General features: G+C 41.0%; 1 protein-coding gene across 1 annotated transcript; it reads right to left on the bottom strand.

Moving 5' to 3' along the window:
• Positions 1-5,089: 5,089 nt before the first annotated feature.
• On the bottom strand, positions 5,090-11,379 carry LOC129728345 (uncharacterized). Its single transcript, XM_055686782.1, has 2 exons — positions 11,332-11,379; positions 5,090-11,271 (listed from the first exon to the last, which is right to left on the bottom strand). Exon 2 carries the CDS (start codon positions 11,171-11,173, stop codon positions 5,090-5,092), a length of 6,084 nt encoding a protein of 2,027 aa, XP_055542757.1. The 5' UTR covers positions 11,174-11,271; positions 11,332-11,379.
• Positions 11,380-14,546: the final 3,167 nt, after the last annotated feature.

A 14,546-nucleotide genomic window follows, 5' to 3' on the forward strand; every position in this document is an offset into this window, starting at 1 on the left:
GAGGTTACTCATGATTGGTAATAGACAAATATTCAAGCACATGGAAGCTTCGATGTATGATATTCACGCACGCCGCGCGCATAGGATCACGTTGTTTAACAAGAAAGATACTAATCTTTCGCCTTCGTGACGAGTTGACTTCGCGCGCAACATTATTCGATTCTGTCGCTCACCACGTTGACATAACCCTTCCTTTCCGTCGCAGTCGTGGAGATGCAGAAGTAAACTCGGTCTCCGACAACGACTATTACATCTCCTTCCTTACAATCTCCTCTCTTACCCTAAAGACCGTAAGGACGTGGCCGGCGTCGTTATGGATCTATACAAAGCGGAAGCTATTGAATTGTTGTACATTGAAGATGGTAAACTAATCCCAAGCAGCCATATACGTGGTTCTCTGTGCAACTTCACTAGCTCAGATTCATCACGGAGCAGCACATACGAAATAAGCGGTCGTCAAACTCAAGTTTAAGCTCAAGCTCAATCTTTTTTATTCGAGAATAAGCGAAATCTAATTCTTTTTGTCATAAAAACAGGATCACTTTAAATACATTATATTCTCATAGGGGGTAATTGATTAGACCTTCCCAAAAACTTGTGGTAGAAACGAACAAGAAAAAAATAACACAATTTCAATTTAGTTTCATATTTTCACTCCCAGGGACTCGGGTCGGATTTTTGTTTTCAAGTTTTAGATATATACTAACACAGTGGCGTAGCCAAGAGGTTGGGAGGGGGAGAAAAAAAAATGAGTTTCATGTTTTCACTCCCAGGGACTCGGGTCAAATTTTTTTATCAAGTCTAGATATATACTAATACAGTGGCGTAGCCAAGAGGTTGGGAGGGGGGAGAAAGGTTAGGATTAAATGATTGAGAGCGTTTAAAAAAAATGGTTCCTATTGGAAATACATAAAATCAAAAACACATGCAACAAATATACAAGATCAAGATTTCTTCTTTTTGATATGAGCAGTTCCACATTTTTTGTCCCAGTTTTAATATTTTTTTTAAATTGTCGTTTTTGATTTAGCTGAAACTTTGCATAAACACTTCTATAGGCAAAAGATGCCATTTTGTGCTATTGGATTATTTATTTTGGAACACGACTCATTTTTGAAGAGCTGTTTAAAAATGCTATTTCAAGAAGGTTTGGATGATTACAGAGATTTTAAGGACCAAAACGGTTTTTTTGATAGGTGCGACGTCGTCGCCAGAGTTGAAGATAATAATTTTGTCTTTCCAAAAAAAAAATTAGTAATTTAGTAATTTAGTAAAATTATTAGTAAAAATAACATTGCATACATTCAACATGGCACGAACGATTCTATACTATACCATCCCCCCATGTTGTAAGCGGCTCCGTCCTTTTTTTCAAGTTATGTCATTTCCCCAGTTTCACAAGATGCAGAGATTTTATTCCGTTCGTAAAATGGAAAGTTTATGAAATCGATTTCCATAAATCGAATCTTATTTTGTATCGGCAACCAGTGAAACCGGACAGATGGAGCTCCCAGTGTTTATTTTTTGAATAATTCTCTACAATCATTCTCAGCCTGTTCTGCATCTTCTAAGCTACGATGTTTCCAAAAAAGTTTATGTTGAATTTATATAAGTCATTCCATACGAATTGTACATGCCATCTAGACACGACCATCACAGATTTTGCCTAAAGTTGGGGGGTTGCAAGATACCGCTTTTTTGTCAAAACCACTCTTTTTCTATTTCCTACAATTTTTAGACGTAAGACGTCGAAAAATACTGATAGGTGATTTTTGACGAAAACGAAGCAATATTCAGGAAAAATACTACTTTTGACCCGAAGTGTTGCTAGATAGATTATTTTTGTATTTAAAAACTAATTTTTTTTTCGGCAAATGTAGCAATTTCTATTTTAAATATGATATTTTCATCGTGTTTCTCGGAAAAATTTTCGTGAGAAACACTTATCACCTCGAGGTGAAATGAGCCAAAGATGGAGGTCCCACAGAACACCAAAATTCGGACTTTTCCAAAGTGACACTAGATGAATATTTCCCCTAACTTTGGGTAAATCTGTGATGCTCGTGTCTAAATTTGTGCTTTTTCGTGGTCCCTTCGTATGGAATGACCCATATGTCCTTTTAAAAAGTTACTCTTGAGTTGAAAAAACTTCTTCGCCTGTGGAAAAAAACTAGTTTGCTAAACCATAAACGTGTGCGAAGTTTAAGTGAAATAAATAATGTTCGATTAAATGTTTGCCTATTCGAAATTAAATCATTCTGACTAGAAGTGCTCAAATCAATAACATTTCTATTCTTACGCGTATGCCCTACAGAGCTGAGACGTGTGTTTGGAGGTGCAATAAAACATGTTGGATGTAAAGAATTTACGAGGAAGCTAACAAAGATTTGTTTTACCTTTCCTATTTGCTCTCTATAAACGAAACAATTACTTAACGGTCTACAATGCATTGCCTACAAATCTACGCCACTTTGTGTCAGTTAGATGGTGACGACGATTAGAATCGTGGATGATCTAATCAGCTTGAAACCAAATACCTTTCAATCGACCTTAGTTTTGTTCCAAATTTGTAAACATCGTTCGTATCCCGCGCACCTACGGGGAATGAGTTATGTTACGATTTGGAGAACGCAGAAGACCGAGTCTGACTCGCAGGCAGACATACAGAGTAAAACTGGTTGTCCCTGAACTCTGTCAATGAACTCCAGCCGCACGGCCTGAACTGAACCGCAATCCGTCCGGATCGGTCACTGGCCAATGTGCAACAGTCTCTCTTGCGGAGATAGCAGGATGCACTTCATCGAGCTGCGTTATTTTGCGCCACTGTGCAGTCACCGATGCAGTTGGCAGAGAAGTTGCATCAAACTGACCGGTTTGTCCCGCAGATCACACTACGACGCACAAGTCTTAGTGGCTGCTGTTTACAAAATTCTGCTCGGTTTCCGGTTCTTTTCCCTTTCACCTGGAGCGAACAAAGTGGGCGATTTGATAATGTCGCCTCTTTGTGTGTTTATTCGAGTTTACCGACTTGTTTGATGATTTCAATCTCCAGAATTCATTTTCATCAGTAGAAGAAAAAAAATTTAAAAATATATGTAGGAAACTGTCTCCCCGGCTGAGCATCGAACTTATTTACTGAATTGAATTTCATAATTCGCTATGCCACGAAGTTTACGATATATGCTGAATTAAAAATTGTTGAGCAAAAATAAATCATCGCGCTTATTTCATTCTGCGTGTCTTAAGGTCAAGAATGAATAGAAACATTTAGGAGATTGTCTTAGTTAACTTTATTTATTTTTACTTAAAAAACTAATATTTTATTCGCTCATAACTCCTCGATGTTTTCAAAAATCTTATCTTTACGAAAAAGACTCATTCGGCTAATTTTACTAAAATAAAAATGTCAATAAACAATTAGCATAAACTTCCTACCCTTGATATCGCTATCCAGAAAAAGAAGATTTTGTATTTGCCTGCTATATAATACTTGATAGCAAATGACAGTGAGTTTGCATTCTAGTTATCGCCATAAACAAACGCTCCCTTTACTCGAAACCAACTTACCACAGCTAGAATTGCGTTACCTTCTATTTAATTCTTAAAGTAAAAGTCAAGGTTGCGATATATCAAGTTTGGATTACCTAACCGTTGGCATACAGATTCCCTCGGGACGAGTATTTACCTGAAAAGATAAACGGATAAACAAAAAAAGAATATTACTAAAAGAGCCAGACATTATTGTGAAACAAAGAAAATGGTTTCATCCAAAAAGTTTTAATCCTTTTCCAGCGAACGGAAACGATCCAAATAACGAACCTCCCGAGGTGCTTTGTGTGTCACTGTCATTAAATTAGTAGATATTGAAAGCCCAAACCGGATCGAAATAAGCCCGACTCGGGGCCACCAAGAGCATACCGAACGGTGACCGTGCTGGCGATGATGGTGATGGTTTGATCCTTCCAGCAATAAAAGACATTACTCCGAACCGAACTGCCTCTTTCTTTGCCTTGCTCAATGTGATGTCATTCGGAAGGAATGTTACGGGGTTGGTTATATTTACATGTAATAGGGAATAGTATTGAAATACTAAGAAACAGGCTTTAAAATAACGCTCAGCTTGCATGAACAAAACTATAAGAGGAATCCGAAAGTTAGTTAGGTGGATTGAGCAGATTTTATTTCATCTTTGGGATGTCTGGATACTGCCAAAAAGCGGAAAGAATACTAAAAACGTCCGTCCACCGTATCGGAACAGCAAAAAAAAAATTTGCAAATCCTATTTTGGGGCTATTCCAATTTGGGTAACCAAGTAGAAGTGAGTCATGTGAGTGAGATGAGATTTATAGGATCTGGAAATGCAGTATATGATGGTAATAACTGAACGGTGTGCTTTCGGGGCGCGGATTATTGGCACACATCACTATATTGGTAGATTGTGACGTCGAGCACCCCTCGGCGTCCAACAGTGCCCAATAGATACGGGCGCATTTCGGGCAACAATGCAGGATGTGATTATCAAGAGACGTCATTGTTAGTGACGAGGCAGAATTGAACGATCAATCGAACAAGTGAAGCTAGTGCTGGAGAGCGTTTTCTTAAAGTGCATATTCATTTATATGGCAAGCTTAATTTATTTTAGCCATGTAGATAATTGTTTTAGACTAATATGTAAGCTTACAATTTTACAGTTTCTCCTCCGTACTAATTTCGACAATGTGAATTGTAATTTTAGGTTAGATGAATATTCTAGAATAAGTTTTATAATTATATAGTTTTATAACATTTTATAATGAACCGAGTAATCTACTCACGGTTAAACTAGGTTACCCTTTCTATTCCACTGTATCTACCTAATCTTAAAATCAATATAAGCTTGCCATATAAATGAATATGCACTTTAAGAAAACGCTCTCCAGCACTAGCTTCACTTGTTCGATTGATCGTTCAATTCTGCCTCGTCACTAACAATGACGTCTCTTGATAATCACATCCTGCATTGTTGCCCGAAATGCGCCCGTATCTATTGGGCACTGTTGGACGCCGAGGGGTGCTCGACGTCACATTCCCCCTCCCGTAAACCATCTAGTCAATCTTCTTCCGGTTTACCTTCTCTTACGACGTCTAGCAGCGCCAACTTAACAACCGGTCGTCTGACGATTCCATTAGTTGTCAGCACTAAGGCTTGTCGGATACGTCCATCCTTTCCTTTGACGACTTTGATCACCTTGCCTCTTATCCACTGATTCCGTACAGTACTATCCACAATCAGCACCAGATCTCCTACCTCGATTTCCTTTACATCTTCCAACCATTTTGAACGTCTCGATATGATCGGCAAATATTCCTTGATCCACCTCTTCCATATACCATCCGACAAGTGTTGAGCAAGTTTCCATCCGCTATTCAAAGTTGTTCGATAATTCGTAGGCATAACGGTATGCTGTTTAACTCCATCTGAGCTACCCAGAAGAAAATGGTTGGGGGTTAAAGCTTCCTGATCGGCTGATTGCAGAGGAATGTACGTCAACGGTCTCGTGTTTATCATCGCCTCCGCTTCAATGATCACGGTCTCCAGAATCTCATCATCTGGACGTCGTTGGGCTTCCAGTATGGTGCCTATTGCAGTCTTCACTGAGCGAACCATTCGTTCCCACGCACCTCCCATATGTGGCGCGCCTGGTGGGTTAAAATTCCAACGAGTTGTTGTGTTCGTGAAGGTCGCAGCTAAATGATTGTTTCGGTCTTCTATTTCGCGCTTCAGTTGATTGTTCGCTCCATGAAAATTTGTCCCATTATCGCTGAATATCTCCGCCGGTGCACCACGTCGGGACACGAATCTTCTTATTGCCATGACACAAGATTCCTTCGATAGACTGTGAACAACTTCCAGGTGCACAGCGCGAATAGTCAGGCAAGTAAAAAGAGCTATCCACCTCTTGACGATGGTTCGAGCGAGCTTTACTGGCACTGGACCAAAATAGTCAACTCCTACATAAGTGAACGGCCGTATATATGGCGTCAATCGGACTTTTGGCAACGGTGCCATTGGTGGCGGGCTTGGATGTGCACGAAGAACTTTACACCAAATACAACTTTCCGAAACTTTTGTCACCAGTGATCTTAATTTTGGGATTTCGTAAAGTTGCCGCAGCTCGTTCACGACGGTTTCCCGATTGCAATGACGAAAGCGACGATGGAATGAGTCGACTAAAAGAAAAGTGATTGGATGTTTGCTCGGTAATATAACCGGGTACTTGGTCTTATACGGTATCCATTCTGCGTTGCCCAACCGATTACGTTTGCGTATGACTCCGTTCTTGTCCATGAACGGCCAAAGCTTGTAGATTGCACTAGACTTTGGCAGGATTCGATGTCTATCTTCAGGTTCTCCCATGGTTGTTTCTAGAATGCTTATCTCTGATGCAAATATCTCTCTCTGTGCTTGTCTCCATAATAATTGTTCCGCGCTCATCAATTCATCTTGTGTCAGATATCCGACATCCAACATTTTGTTCCTTTTCAAGGATTTAATATTTTTGACAAATCTGAGTACATAAGCCACACTTCTATGAAGCTTAACCCATGTGCTGAACCTGTTTGTATCGATCAATGGTTCCTGTATGTTGCAATGTACATTACAAACAAGAAGCTCTTCATTCGTTGGAGCAACTGGTTCATCCTTACCTGGCCAACATTTTTCAGGTTGCCTCAAAAAATCTGGTCCGTGAAACCATCGGTTGTCTGAGCTGATTCTTGGACCGGAACCCCATTTAGTTGCATCGTCAGCCACGTTCAACGACGAGCCAATCTTTCTCCATTCACTAACATCGGTCAATGTTAAAATTTCTCCAATTCGGAACCCCACATACTGATGATATCGCCGCTGGTCCGATCTAATCCAAGCGAGCACGGTGCTAGAGTCAGACCACAGTACACGCTTTACCACTGGGAGAGCATGCATTGATAAAACACTATGAAGTAGACGAGATCCTAGAACAGCAGCTCGAAGTTCAAGCCGTGGAACAGTCTGCATTTTCAACGGTGCTACCTTTGATTTTGCATTTACAAGCTGAACCTCCGGCCCATGTGGCGTTTCCACTCGAAAATATACTGCACAAGCGTAGGCGGATCTGCTTGCGTCAACGAAGACGTGAACTTGTAAAGATGAGTACGTTTCCTCAACAGCGTCCAGAAAATAGCATCTCGGAATTCTTATATCGTTCAGTTGTGGAACGAGATCGATCCAATCTCTCCATTTCACTCTCAGCTTGTCGGTTATTTTGTCGTCCCATCCAATACCTTCCGCCCATATATCCTGCATCAAAATTCTCCCATGAATCAGGAAAAACGAAATCAGTCCCAATGGGTCAAAGAAACTCATCACGGTTCGTAAGACTTCCCGTTTAGTCGGAACATGAGACTTCTCCAGTACGTGTTTGAGGTTGTCTCGAAGGGCAACTGTATAGGTAAAAGTATCACTGCTCGGTATCCACTTCATGCCCAGTACTGATTCGATTCGCTCATCTTTTTCCGATCGGATCTCTTTTTCAACTGCAGATGATTCTTCTCCTACTTGAGCTGCAATCGCAGGATCGTTCGACAAGAAGTTTCGGATTTCGAATCCGCCGTATGCATGAATCTTCTTCACCTCTTTTCCAACTTTGATGGCTTCCTCCGACGTCCCGAAACTGTCTAAGTAGTCATCTACGTAGTGACGATGAACGATGGCTGCTACTGCTCGTGGAAATTTTGCTTCGAATTCTTTGGCGTTCACGTTTTTAATGTATTGAGCGCTACTTGGGGAGCACGAAGCTCCAAAAATAGCGACGTCCATAACATAAACCACTGGCTCTTGGTCTGGGTTGTCCCTAAACAGAAATCTTAGATACTGACGGTCTTGAGTCCGTATGACAAAGCGATGGAACATCTCTTTTATATCGCCTGTTAAGGCAAAGCGATATAGCCGGAAGGTGCTCATGACCGACGGCAAACCTGTCAGCAAATCGGGACCTTTTAGCAATGTAGAGTTCAGTGAAACACCGTTGACCGTGGCCGCTGCATCCCAGATTAGCCTTAACTTATTCGGTTTCTTTGGGTTCAGTACAATCCCCAAAGGCAAGTACCAACATTTCGCAGGATCAGTCGTCGCAATTTCATTCTCTGTAGCCTTATGTGCATATCCCTTCACTTCGTAGTCGCGAATCTGCTGCCTAAATCGATCATAAAGAACTGGCTCTTTACTGAGACGTCTTTCTAGAGAACACATCCGTTTATACGCCATTCCGTAACTATCCGGAAACGTCGGGTTGTTACATTTCCAAAGCAAGCCCGTTTCAAAGCCTCCATCGATTCTGCGTGTAGTAGACTCCATTATTATTCGAGCACGTCTATCTTCATCGGACTCCTGTGGAGCATAAGGATATTTTACACCAGCGTCGTCCAGTGTGATGTAATCTCGTACTAGTTGGTTGAGTTCTTGCTCTGGATCGGTCCATCCTCCAACATGAAACCCACAGACAACTGTCGACTGCGGCTCTGTCGCGCAGCCGTAAACACTCCACCCAATACGACTCTTCGCGGCTATTGGATCCATCCACTTTCCTTCCCGTATTTTCAGTGGTACGGTGAGTTTCAAGTTGTCAAGACCAATCAAGAGTTTTGGCGACACATTCGAATAATTATGGATAGGTAAACCACGCAAGTGTGGAAATCTTTTTGACATGTCCATGTAATCCATACTTTGCGATGGAAGGAGCAATCCGCCGACTGTACGTGCATTCACCAGTACATATTGTTTCGAAGTTCCACAAGCAGAAATTTCCATACTAATCCGCCTAGATTTGGGTTCGCAGCGTTTGATGTTACCGGTCCATTGTAAATTGAGCGGCTCAGTAGATCCCACTATTCCCAGCTGGTCTGCGACCGAATCTTCCAACAAAGTTATTTGTGACCCTTCGTCTACAAATGCATAAATGTCAATTTTGCAATTCTTTCCGTATAGTGTAACAGGAATAATTCTAAAAAAAGGTCCGCTAATTGTGTTCAACTCGCTCAGATGACTTGTCGATATGGCTGCCTGTACTGTTGTGCTCGGAGAGTGCAAAAGGGGGTGGTGTTTTAGGCGACAATCATTCGTTCCACATTCTTTTGCTGTTTTGCAAGGCCACTTTCCGTGGCAATTTAGACACGACCTGCAGAGCCGGCACTCACGTACCGCCTTCAACCTTCCGTCTATATTCATCGCTTTAAATTTGATGCACTCCGATACTCGGTGGCTTTCTGCATTGCAAACTGCACACGGTTTTTTTGGCAGTCTTCCGGTTAACGTCTGTTTACTGTGTAATTCATTTTTAAACGAAGGTCCTGTCTCTGCATGAGTGTGCACGAACGACCTTTCCCGATACTTCGATTTTTGAGATTTTGCACAAGGAATGTCATCTGCCACATTGTAAGCAAGCTCGACTAGATTAGACATGAACTGTCCAAACGTACCTAAATCCACATCTTGTTTTTCGCTTTTGAATGCTGCCCACTTTAGACGATAATCGACCGGTAATTTTCCTACCAAATCCTGCAATAGTGATGGGTTGGACAGATGTGTTTGATACCCAACGTTTTTAAGATGTTGTACCAAGTTATCCACCGCCAGTCCGAATTCTATAATACTCTCCAGTTCATTGGCTTTTAGTGGCGGCAACCTGCAAACCCGTTCCGTCAAAGCACGAATCAGTGTTTCTGGTCGTCCGTAACGCATCTGCAAGGCTTTAATTATATGTGGTACACCTGCCGGACTAAGCAAACGGCTTCGTACTGCTTCAAGGGCTGGACCCTTTAGGCAGCGTTGGAGACGGATAAGATTTTCATCGTCAGAAAATCCACAACTTGTCGTGGACCGTTGAAAGTTGCTAATCCATATTGGCCACTCATCTGAATTGCCCGAAAATATCGGTAAATCCTTCCCGATAACCTGTCTAGTAGCTAACTGTCGGCTCGTTGGGCCTTCGAGGTTATCGTCCTTCCTGCGATCCCGGATTTTATCTGGATTGTGCTGAATCGATTGCTGGTCACTGGCCTCATATTCCACCTGACTATTTGTTGGACCACATTGGCTATGATCAACATAATTATTCCTATCGAAATTGTTCTCAGATTCAATTGCGGAACAAATCTCCGAAGCATAGTCTTGCACTCGCGACCTAGCACTTATATTTGACGTTTCTTTACTATAATTGTTTGGTTTATTTAATTGATTCGTTTGATTTTGTGTTTCTTGTACTCTCTGACTAACTGATGGCTTAACAACATCACCATGTTGAGAGACGACATTATTAGGGGTTGGAAGTTGCGAATTAATCACAGTGTTCATTTTCTTATTTGCACGATTTAAGGGTACTACTTGATTTAGATCTGCGCTGGGTTTAACTGCTGACGTGGAAGCTTGTTTTGTTCCCTCTATCTGCTGGTTTGTATTTTTCAGCCAATCTTTCACCTTGTCCCTACTTCTGGTAAAACTAACACCGCTACTGGTAATACTACCATGACTGCTATTGTACTCGGAAGCCTGCTGAATAAGCTTGTTTTTCTCATCCGCCGATTGCTTACTTATCGCCATCTGTTGCCTTCTATACTCCCTCTCATCTGCCATTTTCTGCTCCAATGCTCTTTTTTCCTCGTTGATCCGCTTTGCTTCGATTGCCAACACCTTTTCACGAAATTCCTCTTCGAGTTTTCGTTGCGTTTCCTTCCACTTCATTTCTTCCGCCAGCTCTTCTTCTTGCAAAAGGCGTTGTTCTTCTACCGCTTTCAATTCCAGTTCCAAGCGAACACGTGTGCTGGACGTTATGCTTTCCCCGATTAGCTTTTTAGATCTACGAGAGCTTTTACTATTGGCCAAAGACTTTTCACTCCTCATTTGGACACCTAGGACGTTAGAATTAGGAAAATTGTTTTCGCTATCCTTTTCTTGAACTTTATTTGTTCGGCCCTCGCAAAGGGGCTCGCAGGAGGGGCAGTGCCATTTCCGATCTTGAACACTAGCAGTGACCTTTACACATGAATAGTGGTGCCATAAGTGGCAAGAATCACACGCCACCATATCGTCATGTTCGTCGGGTTGAGCACATAAAGCACAATTGTTTTCCACTTGCGAGTCGTTCCCGTAACTAGCCATCTTTAGGGAAGTGCCTTTTGTAAAATTTTAAAGGATGTTAAAACTGTTTTCTCTAGCAGACCCGTTTGTAAACGCCGTTCAAGTTGGATCAGCTTTAACTGAAATTTAATTTATTTTAGCCATGTAGATAATTGTTTTAGACTAATATGTAAGCTTACAATTTTACAGTTTCTCCTCCGTACTAATTTCGACAATGTGAATTGTAATTTTACATATTAGTCTAAAACAATTATCTACATGGCTAAAATAAATTAAATTTCAGTTAAAGCTGATCCAACTTGAACGGCGTTTACAAACGGGTCTGCTAGAGAAAACAGTTTTAACATAGATGATAAAGATCAACGAATGGTTTTATGTTTCCAAAATGCAGCAACGGGAACGGGACATAGTGCAATTCCTCAGAAAAACGGAAAACCATTTCAATCTACCATTTTTTGATGTGGCTGAAGCTTTACACATATGTGTTCCTAAGGGCTAAAAGTGTAGTTTTGTGCTATTGGTAATATTTTTTGAAATCGCTACTAATTTGTGAAAAGGGTTTATGAGAAACGGGTATTGATGTTTGAAATATTTTTAGAACCAGAATGGTTTGTTTGATCAGTGTGACGTCATGGACGAAGTTGTAGATAATGATTTTGTCTTTTCGAAAAACAAAACCAAGAAAACCAGAAATTTTAATTTGTTTTTTCGAAAAACAGGCACCACACACAACAAATATTTGCATCTGTGTTTGTTTTTAAATGATCCATCTAACAATAAAGTCGTAATGAACTAACTAAATCACAGATTTGAGCTTATTAAAAAAATATCGGGTCGGTTCGTCAAACTCAAAGTGATTTTTGAAGATACGAATACAAGCTGTAAATGGTTTTTGTTTTTAAATAGTTTATTTGACACGGCACGATACAATTTATGTTTAACTGAGCCAAGTACATTTTTTTTTTATTCTAAATTAGCAGGGAAAAGAGTGAGGCACATTTTTTATATCTCGGGGCCGACTACGAGCTAGTGGGGATTTAGGGTGAGAGGAGGGGTGTAACAATTTTGTTTTTTACTATTTTATATTACAGAATGTATTCATTTGTACGTGGCTAACCAGTGATGTTCTATTTGAGCAGTTTTGGTCTGAGGTGTCTGCGTAAACATAGAGATGCCGAGTCTTCGTTTTAGTGTCTCCAGCCGGGTGTATCATTCTCTTTCAGTTTGTGACAGAAATTGTATTCTAGCAAATAGATAAAAGAAATCAAATTTTAATGCCAGCATTTTTTATAAACCCGTATAGCTGTGTCATGTACTGGAGATCACCGCTTCCCAGAATGTCTCTAACGGGTACGTTCGGTTGTTTTCCCCGGGTCCGAAGGTAATCTATAAGCTCAGACCTAACACCACAGTATTCGGTACCGACCAAACAACATGCTCGATGTTATGGTAGCCATCGCCACAAACGCAGTGATTACTGTCTACAAGCCCTATACGAAAGAGATGCGTGTTTAACGTATAGTGATTGGACATAATTCTGGACATCACGCGAATGAAGTCCCGACCTACATCCAACCCCTTGAACCATGCTTTCGTCGATACCTTTGGAAAAATGGAATGTAGCCACCGTCCCAGTTCATCTGAGTTCCATGATTATTGCCAACTGTTGAGTGTTCTCTGACGCAAAATGCTATAAAATTCATCATAAGCAATTGGTCTTACATAAATATCGCCATCAATAGCACCCACCTTAGCTAAAGCGTCAGCCTTTTCATTGCCCGGAATGGAACAATGAGAAGGGACCCACGCTAAGGTAACCCGGTTATTTTTATCTGTTAAAGCACTTAAAAACCGCCGTATTTTCCCCAGGAAATACGGGGTGTGCTTCACAGTCTTCATCGATCGCAGAGCCTCAATGGCACTGAGACTGTCTGTGAAGATGAAGTAGTGGTCTATGAGCAGGGTTTCGATGATCCCAAGAGAGTACTGAATGGCAGCAAGTTCTGCGACGTACACGGAAGCAGCAGCATCGAGTTTGTAGGAGGCGGTAAAAATTTCGTGGAAAACACCGAAGCCAGTGGACTCATCTAGATTAGATCCGTCAATGTAAAACCTTTTCTCATAACTAACATGATTAAACTTATTGGAAAAAATCTTAGGGATCTCTTGCGGTCGCAATTGATCCGGGATACCAATAATATCTTCTTCCATGGTGGTGTCGAAGAATATAGCATTATTAGAAGTATCTCTAGTATATAAGTTCCGGTAATCGTACGAAGAAAATTAATCCTCTGTTGGCATTTTTGTGTCAGATACCTAATATGACAAGCCCAGGTGCATTTAGAGTCGAACCAGACCCCGAGATATTTAGCGACTGAAACCTGCTAGATCGTTTTACCCGTTAGTAGGAGCTGCAGCTGAGCTGGGTTATGCTTCCTAGAAAAAACGACCAGCTCAGTTTTCTCCGGAGAGAATTCGATACCCAGCTTAAGAGCCCATTCAGACAAATTGTCTAAGGTATCTTGCAATGGTCCTTGCAGATCGTTAGCCTCGCTTCCAGTAATGGATACAACGCTATCGTCTGCAAGTTGCCGTAGCGTGCATGAATTTGCAAGACATTTATCGACGTCTTTGACGTAAAAATTATATAAGAGATGGCTTAAACATGAGCCCTGGGGAAGACCCATGTAACTAATTCGGGAAGTTGTCGAATCACCATGTGAGAAATACATATGCTTTTCTGACAACAAATTGAGCAAAAAATTATTCAAATTTGGTGAAAGTCCCTGCGAATGAAATTTATTGTTGCATGAGAGGAGAGCCATTGAAAATTCCAACATCGAAAATGGAGGCTCTTCCGTAGCTACTAAAAACGCGTCGCGAAAGGTCTTTTGTTCGGGGACAGAGTCCGGGCAGACCTTTTTGGCGAAATCGAGTATCCAGCAATCTGTATACTCCTCGGACTCATTCGAAACGTTACGATTCCGCATGCGTCTGACGGTATCCCAAAGAGTGCTCATCGCTGTTTCCCTCGACAACGCGTTTACAAACCGCCGCCAGTATCGGCGTTTTTTTGCTTTTATCAAGCTCTTCATCTGTCTATCCAGTACATCGTACTTTCGGAGCAAATCGATAGTGCCTTGTTCTCGGAAGGCCAAATACACCGAGGACCTTCGCGCGTACAGGTCTGAGCACTCTTTGTCCCACCACTTGGAGGGAGGGCGCCGTCTAATCGTTACCCCGGGTATCGGTTTCGTGTAATAATAGTAATAATAATAATAATAATAATAATAATAATAATAATAATAATAATAATAATAATAATAATAATAATAATAATAATAATAATAATAATAATAATAATAATAATAATAATAATAATAATAATAATAAT

This window comes from Wyeomyia smithii, chromosome 3, assembly GCF_029784165.1.
Source record: "Wyeomyia smithii strain HCP4-BCI-WySm-NY-G18 chromosome 3, ASM2978416v1, whole genome shotgun sequence".
NCBI lineage: Eukaryota > Metazoa > Arthropoda > Insecta > Diptera > Culicidae > Wyeomyia > Wyeomyia smithii.

Bases quoted from the DNA above. Each gene is read 5' to 3' on its own strand.
- LOC129728345 (XM_055686782.1), bottom strand. From the start codon at position 11,173: ATGGCTAGTTACGGGAACGACTCGCAAGTGGAAAACAATTGTGCTTTA.